Source organism: Diadema setosum (genome assembly GCF_964275005.1).
Source record: "Diadema setosum chromosome 20 unlocalized genomic scaffold, eeDiaSeto1 Scaffold_20_unloc_1, whole genome shotgun sequence".
Lineage (NCBI taxonomy): Eukaryota > Metazoa > Echinodermata > Echinoidea > Diadematoida > Diadematidae > Diadema > Diadema setosum.
In genome coordinates, this window is record NW_027307649.1 from 658,057 (window position 1) to 682,604 (window position 24,548).

General features: G+C 38.5%; 2 protein-coding genes across 2 annotated transcripts in view; one reads left to right on the forward strand and one right to left on the reverse strand.

The window, feature by feature from the left end:
• LOC140245658 (dynein heavy chain domain-containing protein 1-like) overlaps positions 1 to 24,548 on the reverse strand; it is a 136,235-nt gene that overhangs the window by 43,033 nt on the left and 68,654 nt on the right. Inside the window, exons 53-56 of the mRNA XM_072325204.1 lie at positions 19,355 to 19,453; positions 18,634 to 18,841; positions 17,040 to 17,350; positions 16,392 to 16,590 (exon numbers count right to left, since the gene is read on the reverse strand). Coding sequence (XP_072181305.1) covers positions 16,392 to 16,590; positions 17,040 to 17,350; positions 18,634 to 18,841; positions 19,355 to 19,453 — 817 coding nt within the window. The remainder of the gene's footprint in view (positions 1 to 16,391; positions 16,591 to 17,039; positions 17,351 to 18,633; positions 18,842 to 19,354; positions 19,454 to 24,548) is intronic.
• LOC140245665 (uncharacterized) lies at positions 5,883 to 8,516 on the forward strand. Its single transcript, XM_072325211.1, has one exon. The coding sequence runs from the start codon at positions 5,883 to 5,885 to the stop codon at positions 8,514 to 8,516; it is 2,634 nt and encodes an 877-aa protein (XP_072181312.1).

Consider the following 24,548-nt stretch of genomic DNA (forward strand, 5'->3'; position numbering starts at 1 on the left):
CATGATTCATTAGAATCTGTACAGGGTTCCTGACTGCACACAACTAATGATATTGTAACAAGCGATGACCATCTTTAAACTAATACCTTTTTTATTTCCTTGGATGAGTGCAACGACGTAATCCCATTAGTCACTCCATGCTGATTGACCAATCTCTTTTCTCCACGTTTAATGTGCACTCGAGCTCATAAAGTCTGTGCTTGCTAATCCTATTTGTGAGTATCATCATGCTGAATAAAGTACATGTTTGGGTATTTACAATTACAGTTTACACAAGATTTTCCGGCTAAAATATCTTGATTCTGTTGTATCTCACTCTCACACTCTGTTGCTCTTCCCCCTCTCCCACTTTCTCTCTCTTTCTATCTATACCTCTCTTTCAATCTACCTCTCTCTCTATCTATCTATCTATCTATCTATCCATCTACTTCCCTATCTACTTCTCTATCTATCTACCTCTCTATCTATCTACCTCTATCTATCTATTTATCTACTTCTCTATCTATCTATCTATCTATCTACCTCTATCTATCTATTTATCTATCTATGTGTATTTACCTCTCCATCTCTCTATCCATCTACCTCTCTACCCATCTATCTATCTTTCTATCTACATCTCTATCTATCTATCTTTCTATCTACATCTCTATCTATCTATCTATCTATCTATCTAGCTACCTTCATGTACATTTATCTATTTGTCCATTTATCTACCTCTCTATCTATTTACCTCTCTATCTATCTATCTATATATCTATCTACCTCTCTATCTATTTACCTCTCTATATATCTATCTACTTCTCTATCTATCTTTCTATTTATCTATCTATCTATCTATCTATCTATCTATCTATCTATCTATCTATCTACCTATCTATCTATCTATTTATCTATCTACCTACCTACCTACCTACCTACCTACACTGTGCCTACCTATCTATTTACCTCTCTATCTATCTAGCACTTTTTGTTGGTGGCTGTCAGCCTATCATCTATCAAGTTACATAACCCCCAATCCATCTATCAACATTCATTTCCCTTTTTTATTATGAATATCTATCATTACCTCATGTATTACAATCAAACAACTACTGTAAAAGTGGAAATTTTCGCGGTGTTGAAATTTTCGCGCATTTCGCGCAACCAGAAACTAGCGCGAAAATAAAAGTCCGCGAATATTTTTGCTTGCCATATGTTCCTGTGCGTGATGTCTTGATTCCACGGAATTAAAAACACGCGAAACTCGACTGACCCGGCCAAGCGCAAAAAAATTACTCGCACGAAAATATCCACTTTTACAGTACATGGCAAAGCAATGTGAGCACAAAACAAAACAAAAAAAGAAAAAACAGCAGCAGGTAATGGCATATAAAATCATGCAAGATATGACTCTCTCTCCCATTTTCTGTCCACGAAAGCAAGCATACATTTCAACACACACACACATACACACTCAAACACACCCACACACACACACACACACACACACACAGAGGCACATTCGCACATGCACACATGTACACAAACATACACATTGTCCTTACGCTGACAAATTGTATCCCATTCTTGCCAATGCATCAATCAACACACTGCCACCTCGAGCTCTAGCATCATTTCAAAAGTTTCTAAAAAAAAAAAAAAAAATATGTATACACCTGTATCATATAGTGTACTATGGAGACTAATTCAACATTTTGCTATTTCAATCTAGTGCAAGGAGAGGAACACACTAACTAGTACCAAGCCAATTACCATCTTAAGCCAAGGTTTCAAGTCTTCAGAGAGCTATAGGGGCCACCCCTGGTATCCACTGATGCATGATCACCCAACCATGCCCTATCTCCCTGTCTGCCACGCACAATGAGATCGCACAATGAGATCGGGCACAACTGCTGTCAGCTATTTAGAAGCATGATTATCATAATAGGCCCTCCATAAGAAGGGGGGGGGGTGCGTCTGATGCGGTGAAAAGAAGCTATGCAACCTTGCGTGTGCATGTGTGCGCACCGGAGTACCACTAGCTTTTATCAAAAGAAAGGAAAGAATTAAACCAGGCAGCCAAGAAGTATACTGAGGTGAACTGTATGGCTTATTATACAATGAGAGTTGACTAGCTGGCCATAGTATTTGGCACTGGTCTGTGAGTCTTCTGCTGGATTCATTTGTGCATGAGTGAGGCTTCCTTTCCCTCGCTCTGGCAAAATAAGGACAAGATCCGGCAGTATATCACTACAACCACTACCAGTCAGGTGTTTTCATCACGGTTTGGATCTCTTTGGCAGAGTGGGGTGACAGAATTTTAATTCCAGTCGCACTGTGATCAACACACTTCACCCGGCCTGGGACAGTTAAGGACTCTTGCGGGGGAAACCTACAGACCAACTATTCTGTTGCGGGCGTGGGTGGAACATATGGTGAGATATATGTGATACTATAATATGGTCAGCTTATATTTCATTGCACACATGGTGCATTTGTGCATTGTAGATTGCATACTTCAGTAACTCTTTAATAAATCAATATAATAACCCTTCCAGCTAGCTATATAATAACCAAGGGACAAGAAAACAGTATGTCACCCATGCCTTAATCTGTACAGTGTAATCATTCATTCACATAGAGTGTGTTTGTAGGATAACTTTTCTTTGTGCAAAATGGTCATCCTGTTCTGTCCCATTTTCTTTTGTAGGAGGATTCTCCAATGTTGTACTTTGAAAGTTTAGCACAGTGTGTTGGGCCATATGCTGTATACACTGTTTCTTTTTTTTTCTGAGTTTTGTATCATTTATTGGACCATTGTCCCTTCATATAACTTTTCTATTCTTAATACCATGATCAGTACACAAAATAAATGTTTTTGGTGTTGTGTTCCGACATAAGGCTTTACAAAATTAATTTTCCTACATTCTGACACAATTATTGAGCATGATCATACTTGCCTAACATTAAAATGTGGAAGTGTGGAGGTCCAACAGAATAGAACAGAGTTGCATGATACTCAAATCAATAAATGCCATTAAAAAACGAAGCTGTTATTGGGGAGCTTGCAATATGGTGAATGTACCAATTGTTTCTAACTGAAAGGCAGCATAATCTCTAAAATGTGTTTTAGGTCATTAAAGAGCAATGACAGAAGACTTAAAATCATGGTTTATATTGCTGGGAAGGTGTGACCTTTCATTCAGTTTCAGTAACCTCAGATATTAACCCGTTGAGGACGGACTGATTTTGCTACAACTCGTATTTCCCATAGACACCTGCCCAAGTATACTCGGGACTTGTCCTCAACGGGTTAAAGTAAAACACTTGTGTGCAGTGTTGCACCATGCATCTACATATGTATACATACCGATCTTCAAATATGACAAAGATAGTTTTTATTTTATAGAATTACGCCAGCTGGGTCTGCCCTTGGTATTTTATCTGCAGTTAGGACTGAATTGCAAAGCATCAGCCCTTCACAAACTATTTCATGGCATTCAGAAAGAATTAAGGACACACATAAACAAGATTACCATTCACTGATACTTAACATTCTCTGCATGTTTACAGGCAAAACAATGTCATTACAAACCCTGACATTTCATCTGGCCTTTTATCTAGTGGACAATGCAAATGTTTGCACACCACCTTGGGAGTCTGCTGTATATTGACAGTGCACTCAAAATATATGAACACTCACAGTGTGACTAGCGACAGATGGACATTAGCAAGGGTATAGATGCCATATGAAGGGTTATGCACAATTCTTGACATTTTATACACCAGGCTGCAGTGAACTAATTGTATTGCCATTTAAAATCCTAATCTAATTTCTTGTTTTACTCCAATGACATTTCTCCCACAGTATTCCTCAGGGCAAGAGGGAAAACAGTGTGTTGTTGCCATTATCAGATACATGGCTTTTGTTATTCATCACATAGAAATGAAATGTATTTTATATGAATATATTGATCTGCAGTGACAAAATTGTGGAAAATGTGTAGTTTCCCTAAAATTGTTCCCCCCCAAAAAAAACCAGCAAACATTCTACCTGATTCAAGTTACAAAATTTTAAGGAGACTTTTTTTTATGATGTCATCAATAAGTAAAAACCCACCAGTAAGGTAAAAGTATTCAGGTCTTGTACATGCTACAGACCTTCAAAGTGTTTTGTGTGCATTCATACAGTATATGAAAATTGTTGATCAATACATTTTCACATCGCATAGTACAACATTGTAGGTTAAAATTGCTAAAGCGAGAGAGAGCAATTCAACTATAAGATATACCAACATATTGGATACATAACATATCAAATCTGTGCTATGAAGTAAGAGAAGTGAAGGATAATATAAGGCTGATGGTTATACAGAAAATGTATTAAAATTTGAAGCAACTTATTGGATTGTTGACAGACTACAGCAACACTGTACAGCCTTGTGAAAATTCATGTTGTGTTTCTGAATCTGTACACGAGACAAGTTACTCGGCAGTCGACCCATTCCTTGATGCACAAACACACAAGGCTCAATGTGACACAGACTCTAAACCGTGTGACCGATGTACCTGCAGAAAGCTACAAGATCACATGGCCCGGGCTAGGTCTGCACTTACATTGTATAACACAGATTTACACTACCAGCACTTGTCACAGCTAGTAGAAGCCAAATGAGCCAACTCATGCAGACATTGGTACCACTTTATGGAAGAGTGCACATACAATATAATAACCTCTGCAATAATTAGAAGTGGCACATGTGATATATTAGATGTACAATTGGTGTATATAATGACTTGCATGTGTTGTTGGTTTTTTTTTCTGCAGTCTCACATGAGCAGGATGTGGATTCTATGCATCCATGCATGTGCACTTGAGCATGGCGCTGTAAAACTAAACTTTTAAAAGCCACCACACACAAGACAACTATTCAAGCCATACATGCATGTACAGTGTTGTTTACATGCCACCAGTGCTCTTTAAAGGGGTGATATAGTTTTGGTTGAGGTGGGGATTCAGATTTTAACATTTTACAAGATAATCAGAAACCTCTCGTAAAATATGAAAGGGCATACAATTGTATCAAGAGGTATTCAAAGTTATTTGATGAAAATCAGTTTTGAAATGGCTGAGATATCAACAACAAAACACACACACACAGTATTAAAACCAAAGAGGTCCTAATAAATGGTGGGTCCCACCTTTTTTTATGATCTCTTTGTTTTGGATATCTCAGCCATTTCAAAACCAGTTTTCATCAAATATTCTGAATTCCTCTTAGAATTGTATGCTCTTTCATATTTCATAAGAGGTTTCTCATTATCTTACCAAAAATAAGCTGGAAACATGAAGCCGCATCTCAACCAAAATCGTACCATCCCTTTAAGCTAACTCTGTTCATCTCATACTGTACTATTTGCTTTGGGGCACTTTCTGTCTAAAGGAAATATGGCATTGATGGCAGGTTTTTCCTTCCTATTTTCCTTCACACTGCTCTATCATATGACAGTAAATTATTTCAGCATGAGGAACATACAAATAGCATGCTGGTGAGTGTACTTTTCACCTCTAAGATAATTGTATAGTGCAGGGTGTGTTACTCTGTCCTGTCTCCCTCAATTCACTGTTCACCGGTGTGACAGAAATATACAATACTTGAGAAGTAAACACAATTAAATGAATAGAGCTTAACACCTCACATTGCTGACATATTTTCAAAGATCACAATAGAGTCCCCACTGAATAGAATTCCCACTGACAGCAGTTAAGTTATGATACCTTGCCACGACTGATTTCATTTCATGCCACATTTGCTAAATGTGTTTGTGTATATCTCCATTGATTTCTTTGTACTGCAGGGAAAAGCAACATGGCGGGTGCAGTACTGGGAAATGTATGAGAAATGAATAGCACAACCAACGATTACAATGGCTCATTCAAGGTTCGCAAAAATTTTTTCTGCAATGGCACAGACAACACCAAGAGTCACATAGAAGAGTTCATCAACCGCCACCTCGTGTGCGCTGGGTGCAGGGGGCACTTTCAGACACCTATCTACACCCCAACCCTGCTTCCCTGCCTCCATTCCATCTGCCCTTCTTGTCTTGAGGAAGCCTCCACTGGGGCCAATCAGACAGGAGAAGGTGTCCGCATAGTGTGCCCAACCTGCAAACAGACGGTGCCCTCCGAACACGGCCTGCTTGGACAGGACGCCGTGCAGCTGGACTATCACGCCGACTTCCTCTTTGAGTATCTGGGCTACACCAGAGGGTTGGTCAAGCTCTGTGAGGGCTGCGAGAAGCTGACAACGATTGCTGTCGCCTGCTGCTCTAATTGTGTCAAGCTCCTGTGCAAGGAGTGCCTAGTGAGACATCAGTACACCGTCGGATACAGTCACCAGCACTTCCAGGACGTGAACGACCTGACCGAACAGGACTGGACGGTGTTTCAACGGCAGCAGAAGTTCTGTGTAGTTCATCAGAGCCAGGCCCTGACACTCTACTGCAACGGAGACGACTGCAAACTTCCTGTGTGTCTTTCTTGCTGCAGGAGTGACCACGCATCAGCTGAGCACAACATTTCAGATTTATCATCAGTTATTGAACAGCTCAAGGCGGAGCTTGTCGAACTTCTCATCATGAGTGAGAACCAGACCAAGTTATTGGAGAAACTCCTAGAAAACATTGACAGCGTTACTGCCAAGCTGACAACCAATGCTGATGAGGCCACACGCCAGATTAAGGCATTGTTCTCGAGATGCCACAAAGTGCTATACGAGAGGGAGGCAAAGCTCTTGGAGTCTGTCAAGAATGCACATGAGCGAATGCAGCAGGGTCTCAAGCAGCAGAAGGATGATGCCAAGACCATGTTGGCACACGTTGCAGTCATGTCCGACTGTGCTAATAGCAACAATAATCAAAACAACAAGGTATCCTTGGCAAGAGTGCAGAAGAAATTAGTCAGTTTTTTCCAGGAGGTGGCCAATGGGACTTTTTATCCTCTACCTCTTGCCAATAGCTGTGTGGAGTTCAGTCATACAAACAATGAGGCTTTGACATACTTTGACAGTGCTGTGCGGGATTTGGGGAAGGTGATACAGAGTGATGAAGTGCCTTTCTTGACCCTCGTTCATCTGGAGGAATCCTTTGTCTACCAGGAAAACATTGTTTCACTTGAAATGACCAACCTTCAGGGGGAACGCTCAACTCATGGTGGAGCTATGATCACAGCCAAGATGGTGGCTCCATCGGGAGAGAATGTTGAGTGCATAGTTGTGGACAACATGGACGGGTCCTATGTCATTAGATTCTTTCCATCTGATCCTGGTGAACACTTCTTGTATGTTGAAGTTAGTCGAGAGCCCATCAGGGAAAAGCCTATCAAAGTGCCCGTGCATGCGCTAGCAACAGAAATCAAAGGTGAGAACACTGATGAGGAATGCTCCATTGAAATATTTGCCAAGGATTGCAATGGGAAGCGCTCCTCTTTGTCAAAGGATCTCAAGTTCAAGGCCGACATTCTTGATCCTCAAAGAGAGCAGCTGAAGCCTGAACTCTACTACTATCCGTACGGTCATCACTGCATTCTGTTCCGTCCTAAGGCCGTTGGTGAACATAGAGTAGTTATACAACTGAATGATGTTACCCTCAAGTGCTCACCTGTCATTGTGCCCATTCATCGGATCATCACCTGCAAAGTTGACAAGACCCAGTTCTTCTTAGAGAACATTTCTGGGATGACTGTGACAAATATGGGCAAGATCTTCTTGGCTGACACCATCCAGAACGAAAGAGTGCTTGGTTTCACAGGACATGGCGAATGTTTCATCAAGATCAAAGTGCCCTACAAAGGTGATGCCCTCATATCAAAGGACAGGAAGGACAACCTTGCTCTCTTATTCCCGTATCGACAGGTCATGATCTTTTACAACCAGAAGGGGAAACAGATAAGGTTCTTTGACACTCCACAGGTGGTAAATCCTGTATCTATTGCTGTGACATCAGCAGATGAAACCCTCATCCTGGAATGCCTCAGTAGTTCTATCCTTGTGTACAATTCTGCAGGAATCCTTCAGACCACTGTGGGCGGTGCCAACCATGCACTTTCCCTAGGCTACCCTGTCTCCATGAGCCTCGACTCCAGAGACAACATCTACATCAGCAACAAAACTGGTGGTGCCATCCTCAACCTGACCTGGAAAGGAGATTTCCGGAGGGAAATTGCCCTCTCCGATACTTTCAATCAGATCGGGTCTGTCGACTGCACACCTGATGGCTACATCCTGATCCACGAGGAAAAGCTCTCCCAGGTGGTGTACGTCATCAGTCGATCCAGTGGCAACGTCTTGAGGTCTGTAAACGTCCATGGCATTGTAGGCTTCCTGGAACACTTGGGAGTCACTCCTGATGGTTGCTTCATCAAGCTAGATCGCAAAACGGGTTGTCTGAGGAAGTATAGGTATGCCTACTACAGCTCAAAGAATGGAACTAGACAGAAAAGTACTCCGGCCGAAGATGTCTTTGAGGTGATAGGATAGAAGCTTAGCAATGGGCAAACAAAAAGTTTGATATACGTGGCTCGTTATCACACTTGGGAGTAGTTGCCAAGAGCACATCATGCATGAAATAATTTACAAAGAATTACTTGTAGTGTAAAGCAATGTATACCTTCACACGTGGCTGTCTGTGTAAAATGGACTTGACAGTCTGCATCAAGATTTCAAGTCCAGGAATGGCACATTTCTGTTTTTGTTTTTTTTTAATGCTGTATCTTTTTATTGTAACTTTTGTCATTGCTGATATTACCCCCCCCCCCTTTTTATTCAAACTGTGCTCTATCTTGGTCACAAGCCACTGCTTGTTTCAGTTACAGAATTATCAAAAGCCTCTAAACCATGAAACCTATTGGGGGTGACAAAAAAAGACAGTGTTTAACATTCCTTAACATTGCATTCTGTGGCTCAAACTAAAAGATTCTGAAACTTTGCTGACTGAGCCGTATCATGGTGCTCAGATGGATGTTCAACAAAAAAAAAAAAAAAAAAAAAAAAAAAACACCCCACACACCACAAAAACATGCCAACTATTTGGGGAATTATATGCTGTCATTATCAAGATATCTATAATAAAAGATCACCATGGTGATGTTCATTGAAAATTAGCTTCCAGAAATCTGTGCCACTCATAAAAAGCGCAGTTAGGGTTAAGCCCCTGGAATCATCATCTAAGAATACTCCTGACATTATACATACAATTGTAGGTTGACATGAAAAATGAGAAAGTTCACATTAATATCATGGTGCAGAGCGTGTATAACAATTGATTATAGTCATATAATTATGATGACGCACATTCAAAATAGGACCTGCTATTACACTGACCTCTGTATATCATTGAACACAGATACCAGGGTGCTAAAACCCTGTTTGCCCAATTGCCCTGGGCAACTAAAACCCAGTGTGGGGCAAGTGGCATGAACAGACACTTCCCTGTTTTTTAGGCATGGACCCATACTTAGTAATAGATGGTAATGCTGGAAACAACACGTTTTGTAATGCCCTGTGATATTGGAAATTCTGGAAACATAATCTGTTTCTGCATACTAAACACTTGAGTTTGAGCCAAGTCATAAACAAGTTGCAAATAAACAAAGTTCATCATATTTATATTTTTGTAGAAAACATCATTTTGAAAGAGGAATGTCATGGGATCAATTCATATCTATTCTTGTTGAAAGTAATAAAACTTGCTGCTCATTTCATGGCCTTTGAACATTCTATCTTTGGTGTACATAAACTCTTCCATCATTTATCTAGGGGGTTATCAGCATACACTGTACATTTTATTCCAGTGGGTTAGTACTTGCTTCCATTGTAAACTTTGTGGAAAAAAAGTGAAATATTTCTAACTTGTAAGAGAATCTGTCTGTACATTCATTATGTCACAGAGGATCAAAAAAACCAGCAGAGCTGCCTATCTTGTGTAAATATTGGATTATTGTCACTTTAGAAGCAGAAGGTCAGTAGTGCTTACAAATGTAAATCACATAGCTTATACCCTTCTAGCATTCAAAAGGACTCTATAAAGTTTTGAAAGTATCATCTTGAATCTACATTCTGTTTACATACCATGTACCTGGACTGTTGAGGAGTACATGTATGTATGTGAGAAGTTTTTGTTTTGTTTTGATATTTTGACATTGAGACAGCAGCAGAATATTATAAAAGGTGTGCAATGTTTGAGAAGATTCAGTGTACATGTGGAAGATATATGTGTCCCTGCATCACAAAACCAACAAAAAGTCGCCAGACATGGATTTTTAGTTAAGAGGAGATTCTGAAAAGGCAGACTCAAAGCTTTAAAATGATGTATTTAACTCAATTCAAAAAGACTCTCCTAACCTATCTAAATATTGGAAAGATAGGACACACTCTGGAAAGTGTGAACTGAGAAAACAGGCTTTGAAGTACAGGGTCTATTCAAGCAATTGATCCTTACCAATTAAGCTATGATAGCTGTGGGATGAATGGAACAAAAAACAGGATGTTGACCACTGGAGCAACAACAATGAAGGAATTATCAGATTAAGCTGAAATTGAACATGATTCATTAACACATTCTGTAGATTATAAAAGCCAACTTTCAATGCAGCAGCACCATTCTTTCCAAAGTTATTGGGGTTGAAAGTGAAGAATATTGACAGGGTTTTTAAGAAATGAAAAGAGGGCGCCACGAGAAACACCTGATCACACTATTCCACCAAAAAGTGTTAGAGAAAAACTGCTGAAAACACAAGTTCCTGTTTGTTTTATGATCCCAAACTTTAACATAATGTAGAAGAAGACTTGCTCTTTCAGATATTATGAAAAACTCAAGATTGGTTAGGTTGGCCCATTCCACCTATTTTCCGTCTTCACACAAAATCACTGCGTGCGACTTTTTATTCATTTTGTGATGCACGTTCACATATACAGGTATGATTTCCATTGCCTTATGACGTTCCCTACCAGAGATGAGAGCATGGACAGTACTATGCTGCGAGATCAGCGTGAATGAGCAGCTGTTCTCAAGATTGTTGATCGTTCAATATGCACTTCTCACGGGCAGTGGTTTGAATCTTGATCATATAACACAGTGCCTAGATTACAGAATTTAACAGCCTTTATTCATAAGAAAAATTAAATTCATACAAAATCATGTATTTGCACTGTGGTATTATACACAACCCACCACCTAGACATATCTCTGTGATTTTGTTAATAAGTTGATATTGTTTATTGTGCACTTGTTGCTTGTGTGTATCAGCAATACAGAGCAGAAATTAGTGTTTGTGTGCAGATTTGTATTAAAAGGAGATTTGAAGTATTAGAATACATGTGAAACCTGTTTCACAGTTGGAAACACTGCACAGAGCAAAAGTATATTATGTAACAAACATGTACAAAAAAATATATATATTGTATATTGAATGTCAAAATCATACCCACCACTGAGATTCCTTACATTTACAATTCACTTTACATGTACAAATTGTTGCACACTGTTCATGAAGAGGCTATGTAAATCTTGAGTGTCAAATATTGCATGACATGCATTTTTGCTTACTGTGGAATGACATATTTGTGGTTGCAAGCCTATTGATTATCTATTCAGTGCACAGGTACATGAAATTTGATGGCCACACATTGTCATCAAATCCATAATCATTATAGTGTACATGTGAGATGAAAAGCAACACATGCTACATGCATGTCATGGTGCGATATTTACTACATACAGTGTACCAACAGATACCGCTCTCAGTATTTTTGTACATTTGATATTCTATAAAGTCAGAGCTTGCAATTGTGCTGAGAAGAGTGTATGGATAACTCATCTCTAACCCACAGTATGTACACTACGTGCAATTCTAAGACAGTGGCAAGATGTCATAAAGAATCATGTTGCCATGGTTACTGTTCCTGAATCTTCTCATGTGCCGATTAATGAGGGCAGGAGAGGCCCACATGCAGAAATATAGCATAAGACAACATCATATACAGTATTACTATGTATATGTTGCCATAGCTACATGTATATAAATGTATTCCTGCATATTCTTATGTGAAGATGAATAAGGGATGGAAGGCCACATACAGAACTGCAGCATCACAAGATGTCGTTATACACGTACTTTAAAAGTGGACATTTTCACGGTGTTGAAATTTTCGCGCATTTCGCTAGCACGAAAATAAGAGCACACAAATATTTTTGCGCTCCATATCTTCCAGTAATTGATGTCTTGATTCCACAGAATTAAAAACACACGAAACTCTTCTTACCCAGCCAAGCGCGAAAATATCCACTTTTACGGTATTTTATTTTCTTTGCATTTTTGCATTTTTCGGTGTGCAGATCATGAGAAGCAAGCATACAAATATATGGCATCGCCACTGAGTTTCGCTATTAAAACTTACATTATATTTCTTACTGTTATACGTATGTTGTTTATCTTTGGTGGGATGCCACTAATATGGCACATTATGGAATATGGGGGTTATCTATCAAAACTATAGTACAGGTATTTGTTATGTATGTTTCCTAATGTTTAAAATATTTATAATAATTTTAGGACTTTTTTTTTTTGCTTTCTTCTTTTTTTTTTTTTTGAGTAGGGGAAAATACGGAGAAAATGGAAATCTGTTACATTTTATAAAACAAACACTTGTTGCATGTAAAAAGAGGCTTCCAATGTTTGTATGAAAAGTGCCACTTCCTACCAAGTATAGCAGATATTTTGCAAGTTAAGTGATTGGGATTCACATGGGCTAGGCATTCAATATAGAGCTGTTACCAACTTGGTGATGAGAAAGATACGAAGTGAAAAGGAATGATCAACCCAAAGTATATCCCGTGATGAAACCGTGTGTCAATTCTCATGTGGGCACATTCAATTCACGACAGGCATGAATATGTTTCAGTCAGAGCAATAAAAAAGATAAGAAAAGAAAAGAACCAAAGAGGAAAATTGAATCGATAACGAGAAATCGACAAAGCATTCTCTTGATTTCCTTTGAAATACATAATGTATGAGACTTTTGTTATTTCACTACAGTCGGCGATTGGCTTTTCACTAACTTCTATCTCAATGAGTAATGTACATGTATGGTGCTAGATAGAATCTGTGTAACATCAATTTTGACTACAAGATATCATATCGTCGGACTTTCTGATGGTCTTTTGTGAAGAGAACAAAAAATGTGTACTCAGCTTTGTCAAGATCTCTCAGTTTTTATGAAATGTTTGGATAATGCATTCTGTACATAGTGCTGTGATGTTAGGAATTTACAGAATTCTTTATCAAAAGATTGTCTTCTGTCACATGCAGCAAATTTATCTCCAAACAAATTCATCACAAATTTTGCACCACAAAAGATTTGCCATGGACATTAAGGAGCCATAGTCATGTTGTCAATAAGGCAAAACTTGCTGCTGCACAAAGGACAGTGTCCATTTTTACATCAACTCTCGTCTTACTTGTTCTACTAGAATCACCATTTTGATATCCTTGCATGCATCAATTCAGTTTGTCTTCCTGGACAGAAATTTGTAAAAATGTGACACTCTTCGCTAAATGTGTCACAATGTTTGTTTAGAAGAGTATTTTCCTATCAGTATACATGTATGTCAACTTTCATTCTGTTATTGTCTGTCCATACAATTTTCATACAGAGTTTTATGACTATTTTGTATATTTTAGGGGAACTTCAAACGAATGTTGCACTCTACATAAATAGAATTTCTTGTTTGGTGCATAAAATCAGAAATCATCTTCCTTTCCATGAATTGTATAATGTATGTATATTTATAATATGTGCATGCATATCAAATGAATGATTAATTTCTGAAGTGTACTTTCTACATTCTGTTCTCAAAATGTGTTGGCCGAGACACTTTTGTGGTAAAATGCCAAATGGTGGTGCGTCATAACCTGATGATGAATTAAAATTTTGGATACAGCATTACATGACACCAGACTGACACATCTAATCAAACTGTGTGCATGACGCTATGATGTGTGCTGATTGAGAACACTTTCATCCATAGTACAGGTCCTGAATAGAGTTGAAATTAACCCGTTCCTTCTGCAATATTCTCCCAGAACCTTCAATGCCCCCAAATGACATTCTTTTTGCCCGTCGACAAAAAATGGACAGGTTGGTAATCCACCTGTGCAAAAGCAGTCAAGCAGTAAATGTATTCCCTTTCCATGGTCAACTGCATGTGCTATCGAACAATGCAAAACATTGAATGGACATGAAATATGAATAGACCATGCACCAGGCTTGCAAACTTTTTTTCAATACACAGTCTATGAGGGCACTAGAATGGGGTCAGTGAAAGTCAAAATCTAATGAGCTCAGTCATGATAGCTACAGTGTACATTTGTATGTACGTCTTAATATGAGTTTCATAGCAAAGCAAGCTCAATACTATGTTGGAAAAGGTAACGGTGAATTAGACAAAATACAGAGTTTTGATACAGAAATAGAACATGTATTGATGGAATAAACTCCAATCTTCCAATTAAAGGCATATTTCTGGTCAGCGTAACACTGTGACTATGTATACGAAACTTCAGACCACAAACGCAGACACTCTTGTCTACATTTTGGGGCTTTTTTTAACAAACTTCTACATCTAACTTTTCTAACTTCATGAACTTCTGATCAGTAAGAGACATGTTAATAAACAGAGAATAAGCGGACTAACTGACATTACAGAAAATTAGAGAAGATTGATGGTAGAACGTTGATTTAAAAAAAAAAAATACAATGTAACATGTAAGAACACACATGCACATCAGTTTTTACAAAAACAATGATATCAATTGCAATTACATATATGCAAAGCAACTGAATATGCTAAACCCTAAAAGGGCCGGGGGAGGGGGGGTTGAATGAACCCCCCCCCCTCGACATTTTCCGCGACCATTCTGCCGCGCGTATTTGTTTGACCGCGCCGCTTGTGGACTTTTTACTTTCAAGTCTTGCACATCTTATGACACCATTTTCGTGAAAATCGGACATACCGTTACAACGCTGCATGACCGAAAATGACTCAAAAACGTGTTTTTGTGTACAAAGTCTATGTAAATACAGTTTTCTCACCTTATTCAAAAAGATATTATTATTTTCACTTTCATTGGCTGAAATCAATTAATTCTAACATAATTATGCTTAAAAAAGGTTCTGTAAAGAAATTTTGTGGAAAAAAACCCAGAAAAAACAAAAGGTGGAAAAACAAGGAAATACATTTAAAAAAAACATAAAACAATAGAATACACAGGAAATTAACTTTGATACCAGATTTTTTTTTTCAAGTACATTGATAGGAATGCTACAAGGAATAATGTCAAGAAAATTAGGATGCCATCAGCTTTATTTTCTGAATTAGAGCAAAATTTACGATTTCACGCATATAATTAATATAAAATATAAAAAATGGGGGTGAATAAACCCTCCCCCGGCCACAGAACAGGCCAAAAAGCCCGGCCTGGTTAGGGTTAAATATTTGGTAATGATAACTTGCTTTTACATGTTAAGGGAACTATATAACACAAATGCATTTGACTTATGTTGATTGATGATAACCTCAACATCACGTATGTGGCCAAATGAATATCTAAAAAACATGCCATGTATTTCAAAATAAATCTTCATATATCTTGAGACTACTTGTACTTGGATATGACCCCCCCCCCCCCAACAAAAAAAAAGAAAAGAAAACCTTCCACACCAAAATTCTGCCTGTGGCATCATCTGTCAATCACTTTTAAAGTATATGATTAACAAAAGACAATGCAGGGAAATATGCAAGTTATGCTCAGGGTAGGGAAAAAGTATTCCAATGTCTGTTGTCGACCAAAATACTTAGCAATGATTGACAGATGATGTCATTGACAGAGTCCTGCTTTTGAAGGTTTTTTGTGGACGTATCCAAGTAATCTGAAGAAAAATAGTATAAAAAATATATACATTGTATATACATGTGTATAAAACATATGGCATTATACTTGCAAGTGTACATGTCTTTGGAGTGATGATCAGGGTATTATCAATCAATACAAGTCAACATGCATTTGCATCGCATGGTTCCTTTGATTATAGTCTTTATCAAGTCAATTTGAAGACAGTATGGAATAGGGTCCTAAAGCGAGAAAAGTTATGTTACAGTTGTACATCAGTTTCAGTCAGTGCAACCACTCCCAATACACATTGATGTTTTCTATCAATTTCTGAATGTAGCCCAGTGTGTATATCCTCCCTGACCCAAAAATTTCACGAGACACGCTCTGCAGCAACAGACAGAGATTCAAGTATAACTTGTGCACAAACTGAAAGATATTTTTTTAAAAGAAGAATTGAACTGACCTTTTGCCTGTGACCTCTGACCTCCGCCACGCCGCCCATGCCGGCCCTTGGACCTGGCAGAGCGGTTCGCCATGAGGAACATGCCCTGCACAACGTGGTTGATGTCATGGAGCGAGAAGACATAGTGGGGGTTGATGGGACTGGTGAGGAGGTGTCGCTTGACCGCCTCGTGGAGGGTCAGTGTGGCTTTCACCAGGGCCTGGATGGAGCAAGATACAATGTTTATCATCATTACAATTCCTGTTACAGAGGAAATTTTAATGCCTTTTCACATGACAAACGTGTAAAACTACAGGCTAGAAAATGAAAGCGAGCACATTTTGTTGTTTGCTTGTTTTTTGTCACACTCACTGAATGCATGCTTGAATTATGCAGATAAGGTACAATGTACATATGTACCATGCCACATTTTAACATTTCACTGCGTTTAGGCTGCACTCGTGTTCATGTATGATCGTATGATATCGTAGGAGTACATCTTTTATGTTATTTGTCATTTCCTTCATGTCTGCTAGCCCTGTAACATGAGTAAATTTTGCTGTCATAAAGCGGACTAGATACTTTCAAACAAAGTATGTGCTGCCGAAGCCCATGGTCAATGTGACAATTGGACAATTTTAAGGCCCCAGTGAGTAGATGGGTGCATACCTGAGCCAGTTCGTAGTGGTGATTGAGGGAGTACGCTGGGAACTCTTCCAGCCACCCCTGCAGGCTGCCGGCATGCAGGAGGTTAAGCGACTCGGCCGAGGGCGAGAAGTAGGCCAGGGTGGTGAAGAGCCTGGCCAGGCGGGGACTGACACGGTGACAAGACACCCCGCTGCCAACCCCCTGGGTGCCAGGCGGGTAGCAGGCGGCCACATAGTTGGCACACTCCAGGGCGTGGTGGGAGAGGCTGTCCCGCTGGTAGATGCTGCCCTCGGCCATCAGTTGGCGCAGCAGCTCCAGGCAGGGCTGCTCCCCTGTAAAAATTTACAAAAAGTTTGATGTCAAGCATAGATACAGTACATTGTACATGTACGTCTCAATTCACCAAAGGTAGTTTAAATAAAATACCCAGTTTTACCTACAGACAACAAGGGAAATTAATAACAGCCTGAACAACTGATATCTTGTACTAATTGTAATTTTTTTTTTTTAACATGTCTTCATGTATTTTTGTTCTTCAGACAACAAATTTGCAGCTTTAGCTGTATAACACAGGCACATTTCAACAATTTTTGAAGGGGCTTTCATGCCACCAAAGGAAAACAAATATCACCACATGACACTAATGTAATATTTTTGTTTATGTGCTAACATCAAAAAGAGATACAATGTATCTCTATGTTTCTATGGGGGGAAAATGCAGAACTACATTTTATGTATGTACATTTCAAATAAGTAGCCTTTACAGTCACATAAAATAAGACAATACATTCAAACATAAACAATCTTCTCCACTATTTGCGATGTTCACACAAATGATGTCACAAGCCATTTGTATACACAAAAGAGTCATTAATCTCTGATGGCAGGAGGCCATCTGGGCTCACATGCGTTGAGAGTCCTTGACTAATTGCTCTTGGCAATATCAACATCTCTCAAGTACTCCAGGCAAAATAAATCATCCAAGGCTTTTTTGTTGTTTTTTTCATTGGAATGATCTCTTATACTGTACAAAATGCATCAGCACACAGGCAAATAAACAAACTGTTGTCATACACTTTTCAGAGGAGGTATGAATTAGATACTATGTGCACTGTCTATAGAAAAATATGCAAAATTTACAAATTCTATTGCATTTACACTGACATGAGTTTAGTACATGTAGTGTGTCCAGCATATTATGATTAATATGCTGGTATTCCTAACAATACATAAGCATATAGCACCTACATGTACATGTACACATGTATATCTTTCAATCGTTAGTGAAATGTGATGGGAGATTACATTATTTGATAGTCTCAGTGAAAACTTTTGATTTGTTTTTTCATTGTTGTTGTTTTGGGTCCCCCCTCCCCCCCCCCCCCAGGGATTCATCCTGACAAAACTGAGCAAGATGCTTTAAGGGCTAAATAACTAAAAGTCAAAATGAGTAAATTTGTACTATTTATGTCCAGTCCTTTAAATTAAGTACAGCCGTTCAAATATTCTCCAGAACTAACCCCCAAAGAACAACCTAACAGTCTAATGCACTGCACCGCAATTCGTCTTTATCTAGACCACCACATTACACACAACATGCACATGGTGTACAGACCTGTTCGCTGCTCCATCCCGGCACAGTTCAGATCGTCGACGAAGAACAGCGGGTTGGTGGGAACCTGACCCGGCTTCCCAGGCTGCGGGTTGCCGGACACCGTGCTCCGCGGCCGGAGTTTGCTGGTTATCAGTCCCTCCATGGTCTCACAGCTCAGCATGGGCGACATGGCCAGGGACACAAAGTGGTGGCGTGGCTGCACCATGTTCTGGGGATGGACGGACATCAGTGTAAGGAGGAGCTACTCGGTAGAATTTCCACTAATGTACATTTTCCCACGTCTGCTTTTTTTTTTTTAGCTTTGTTTTAATATCTTGCTATCTTTAAAATGACTGATATCACATTTAAAGCCCGCCGCACACTATACGACTCACGACTATACGACTGACAGACTTTGGATCTCAAATAACAAGCATGTTTATTCTGAGGCTACAACGTATTGTGATTTATTTCGGATCCAAAATCTGTCACTCGTATAGTCCTGAGTTGTACAGTGTGCGGCAGGCTTAAGATATTACTTGTAAACTGGAAGAAACTGCCAAGACTATCTGTCACAAAAGAAATGTTTTCTTCCTAGCATTATATGCATATCATAAATCATAAATCAACATATCATCTTGGACCTTCATCATCCTTGTTCATCATCATCATCATCATCATCACCTACATATACAGTGTGCCCTTGATTCACTCCTACATTTACAATGTACTTGGTACCCACCTGCATGAGAGCTGTTTTTCCGATGCCCGGCGCACCGGTCAACAGAACAGGTTGGTTGGCACTGACCAAGATATCAACCAGATGGAAGTAGCGTTCAGCCTGTTAGATGAAAGAAAATTAGAAATCTATGATGATTGTTGTTTCCATCCTGCTGGTCGTGACATCACACTCTCGGTTGTGACATATAAATATATCACCAAATTTGAGAACAGAGAATTACGTCAGACATATCTGTAATAGAAAATATATCGCAAGTGTTCTTCCATGATCATCTTTTCCCTAAGAAATCCCCCCTCCCCCCACCCCCGCAAAAAAAAAAAACGAAACAAAACACTCTTTTAACCTGTTGAAGATGAGTTTGGAGTATACTCGGGCAAGTGTCTATGGGAAATGCATGTTGTAGCAAAGTCAGTCCATTCTCAAAGGTTAATCTCAAAGGTTCACTGTACATTGTACATCATAACAGTAATATACGAGCAATAGATCACTGTGTGATTTTGTAACAGGCCCTTGGTTTCTTACTCTTGGAAAGGAATAAATTGCAATAAGTTTGCAAACTGTACAAAATAAGGGTTTGCATTGCAAGGCAATAAAAACTTAGTTGCAATCTACAAATTGAACTAGAGATTGTAATTTGTCATCACTGACAAATTAAGGTGATCCGATTTTTTTTAAATCAATGATTCGAGTCGATAGTGCAAAGTCTCAGTTACAACATAGTAAAATCTGAGAGAAATTCACCGAAGCATAAGTAAGATAGTGCTCGATAAAGAGAGTCATGTCAATTTTCACATCTAAAAAAATTCCCTCCCATAGAGATAACACGTCATAGCGAAGATAGAAAAAGAAGTACATATGGCCTTTGACCCCACTTTGCACAGACAAGATGGCATCTGAGCAAAAAGTGGTTATTATATGAAATGATCCCTGTAACATGGTGTTTACGTGTGCAAAATATGGGAAAGATAGGACATGCATTCACCAGGATACAGGATGAAACATTTATGACCTTTGACCCTAATTTACATACCCAAGATGGTGTCTGATCAAGTAGCAGTTATTTTATGAAATAATGTATGTGACATGAACTAAACAAGTGCAAAATATGGGGATGACAGGGGCTGTTTTTCTTGAGTTATTGCAAAGAAAGTTGCAGAAAGAAAGAAATATCTCAATACATCGAAGATAAGCTTTAATTTCAACCAAGTTTTTTGACGTGATCCCGACATCGTATGAAGTAACGAAGGGCCCAGTTTCGGTAGCGCAAAGTCTCAGCTACAACATATTAAAATCTGGGAGAAATTCTCAGCAGGGTAGATGAGCTAGTGCTCGATAAAGACAATCATGTCAATTTTCATTTCTAGAAAAATTCCCTCCCATAGAGATAACACGTCATAACGAAGATACAGAAAGAAGTACATATGACCTTTGACCCCACTTTACACACACAAGATGGCATCTGAGCAAAAAGTGGTTATTTTGTGAAATGATTCTTGTAACATGGTCTTTGCATGTGCAAAATATGGGAAAGATAGGACATGTATTCACCAAGATACAGGATGAAACATTTATGACCTTCGACCCTAATTTACATACCCAAGATGGTGTCCGATCAAGTAGTTGTTATTTTATGAAATAATGTACGTGACATGAACTAAACATGTGCAAAAATAGGGGCTGTTTTTCTTGAGTTATTGTAAAGAAAGTTGCAGAAAGAAAGACATATCTCAATACATCGAAGATAAGCTTTAATTTCAACCAAGTTTTTTGACGTGATGTCGACGTCGTATAAAAAAACAAAGGGCGCACTTATGATAGCCTAATGTCTCAGCTACAACATATTAAAATCTGGTAGAAATTCACCGAAGGGTAAGTGAGATAGTGCTCGATAAAGATTGTTATGTCATTTTTCATTTCCAGAAAAACTGCCCTCCCATAGAGATAATACGCAAACTGGTCAAATTTGACAAGGTTAAGTTCAATCCATACTTACGAGGTGATGCCGTCATCCAATCAAAATGTTGTTATTTAATTAATGAAAGACTATTTAATAAGCTACAACATACTGAAATTTGGGTGAAAATTGACAAAGGATAAGTGAGATACGCTCGAGTGAACTTTAAATTTGATGACGTCATTTTGAAAATTTACTTTTTTTATTTCATTAAGAAATTTGATATCTTTCAATCATTTTGCCAACATTGTCAACCCATGAAATGACATGTACAACTCATCAGCTTTCAAAATATGTAAAGAAAATGGGGGGTCATCGTCCATCCTGACGAGTAAAATCGGATTTAAAATGGGCAGTTTTTTGGCATAGTTGCACTGTATATCGCTTTTGACGCGCGCGCGGAATTTCAACTTTGACGGGCCCGTATGACGTCATATTGAGTCGGATTGACTTGAAACTTGGTAGAAATATTCCTTGACATTTCAGACATTCGATCCGGGTGAAAAAACGGGAAATTTCTATTGCATATGAACTGTGCGTGCGCATATGTGCGCGCGCGTACGCGTCCGTCCAATTTTTTCAATTTTTAAAAAAATGCTCCAAATGGTCTGAAACGTGTGCAAAAAAATTTTGAGCTCGATTGGAGTATACAAATATTTCGACGCGCGCGTACGCGCACGTTTTAAGAGAAAATATGAACTTTCAGAATATGAGTAGAATTCGCTTAATTTGAAATATATGTGACGTACATTTCATTGAAAAATTCCATTCCATTAATGAGATATGATTGAGAATGTGTTTTCATATAATGACGTCATAGTGACGTCATGGCCGACTGATCACAATGATACATTAGATTTGTTGTCTTTAGGACATGATGCATACATGATATAATTCCGAAATTGATAGGCAGAGGACTTTCTGAGCTAACCTCTGCACAACTTTTGGGGAGAAATAAAGAAATAAATAAAGAAGAACTAGAGATTGTAATTTGTCATCACTGACAAATTAAGGTGATCGATTTTTTTTTTTTTAAATCAATGATTCTAGTCCTGATAGTGCAAAGTCTCAGCTACAACATATTAAAATCTGAGAGAAATTCACCGAAGCATAAGTAAGATAGTGCTCGATAAAGAGAGTCATGTCAATTTTCACATCTAAAAAATTCCCTCCCATAGAGATAACACGTCATAGCAAAGATAGAAAAAGAAGTACATATGACCTTTGACCCCACTTTGCACAGACAAGATGGCATCTGAGCAAAAAAGGGTTATTTTATAAAATAATTCCTGTAACATGGTCTTTACGTGTGCAAAATATGGGAAAGATAGGACAGATATTCACCAAAATACAGGATGAAACATCTATGACCTTTGACCCTAATTTGCATACCCAAGATGGCGTCTGAGCAAGTAGTTGTTATTATATGAAATAATGTACGTGACATGAACTAAACATGTGCAAAATATGGGGATGATAGGGGCTGTTTTTCGTGAGTTATTGCAAAGAAAGTTGCAGAGAGAAAGAAATATCTCAATACATCGAAGATAAGTTTGATTTCAACCAAGTTTTTTGACGTGATCTCGGCGTCGTATGAAAAAATGGAGGGCACATCGAGGATAGCCCAAAGTCTCAGCTACAACATATTAAAATCTGGGAGAAATTCACCGAAGAGTAAGTGAGCTAGTGCTCGATAAAGACCGTCATGTCAATTTTCATTTCCAGAAAAATTCCCTCCCATAGAGATAACACGTAAACTGGTTAAATTTGACAAGGTTACATTATATCTATTTTCACGAGGTGAAGACATCATCCGATTAAAACTTTGATTGAAGAAAACTTAAAGAGTATTACATTGGCTACAACATACTAAAATCTGGAAGAAATTCACCAAAGGGTAATTGAGGTAGTCGTCGATAAAGACAATCATGTCAATTTTCACATCTAGAAAAATTCCCTCCCATAGAGATAACACGTCATAATGAAGATAAAGAAAGAAGTACATATGACCTTTGACCCTACTTTGCACAGACAAGATGGCGTCTGAGCAAAAAGTGGTTATTTTGTGAAATGATTCTTGTAACATGGTCTTTACGTATGCAAAATATGGGAAAGATAAGACATGTATTCACCAAGATACAGGATGAAACATTTTTTACCTTTGACCCTAATTTACAAACCCAAGAAGGTGCCCGATCAAGTAGTTGTTATTTTATGAAATAATGTACGTGACATAAACTAAACATGTGCAAAATATTGGGCTGATAGAGCTTGTTTTTCTTGAGTTATTGCAAAGAAAGTTGCAGAAAGAAAGGAATATGAAAATACATGGAAGATAAGCTTTAATTTCAACCAAGTTTTTGGGCATGATGCCGACTCCGTATGAAAAAACGAAGGGTACACTTACGATAGCCCAAAGTCTCAGCTACAACATACTAAAATATGGGAGAAATTCACCGAAGCATAAGTGAGCTAGTGCTCGATAAAGATAGTCATGTCAGTTTTCATTTCCAGAAAAACTGCACTCCCATAGAGATAACACGTAAACTGGTCAAATTTGACAATGTTACATTTAATCCCTTTTTACGAGGTGATGCCGTCATCCAATCAAATTGTTGTTATTATATATCTGAAAGACCATTTAATAAGCTACAACATATTGAAATTTGGACGAAAATCAACTAAAGAATAAGTGAGATAGGCTTGAATGAACTTGAAATTTGATGACGTCATTTTGAAAATTTACTTTTTTAACTTTATTAAGAAATTTGATATATTTTAATCATTTTTCCAGCATTGCCAACCCATGAAATGACATGTACAACTCATCAGCTTTCAGAATATGTAAAGAAAATGGGGGGTCACCGTCCATCCTGACGAGTAAAATCGGATTTAAAATGGGCGGTTTTTTGGCATAGTTGCACTGTATATCGCTTTTGACGCGCGCGCGGAATTTCAACTTTGACGGGCCCGTATGACGTCATATTGAGTCGGATTGACTTGAAACTTGGTAGAAATATTCCTTGACATTTCAGACATTCGATCCGGGTGAAAAAACGGGAAATTTCTATTGCATATGAACTGTGCGTGCGCATATGTGCGCGCGCGTACGCGTCCGTCCAATTTTTTCAATTTTTCAAAAAATGCTCCAAATGGTCTGAAACGTGTGCAAAAAAATTTTGAGCTCGATTGGAGTATACAAATATTTCGACGCGCGCGTACGCGCACGTTTTAAGAGAA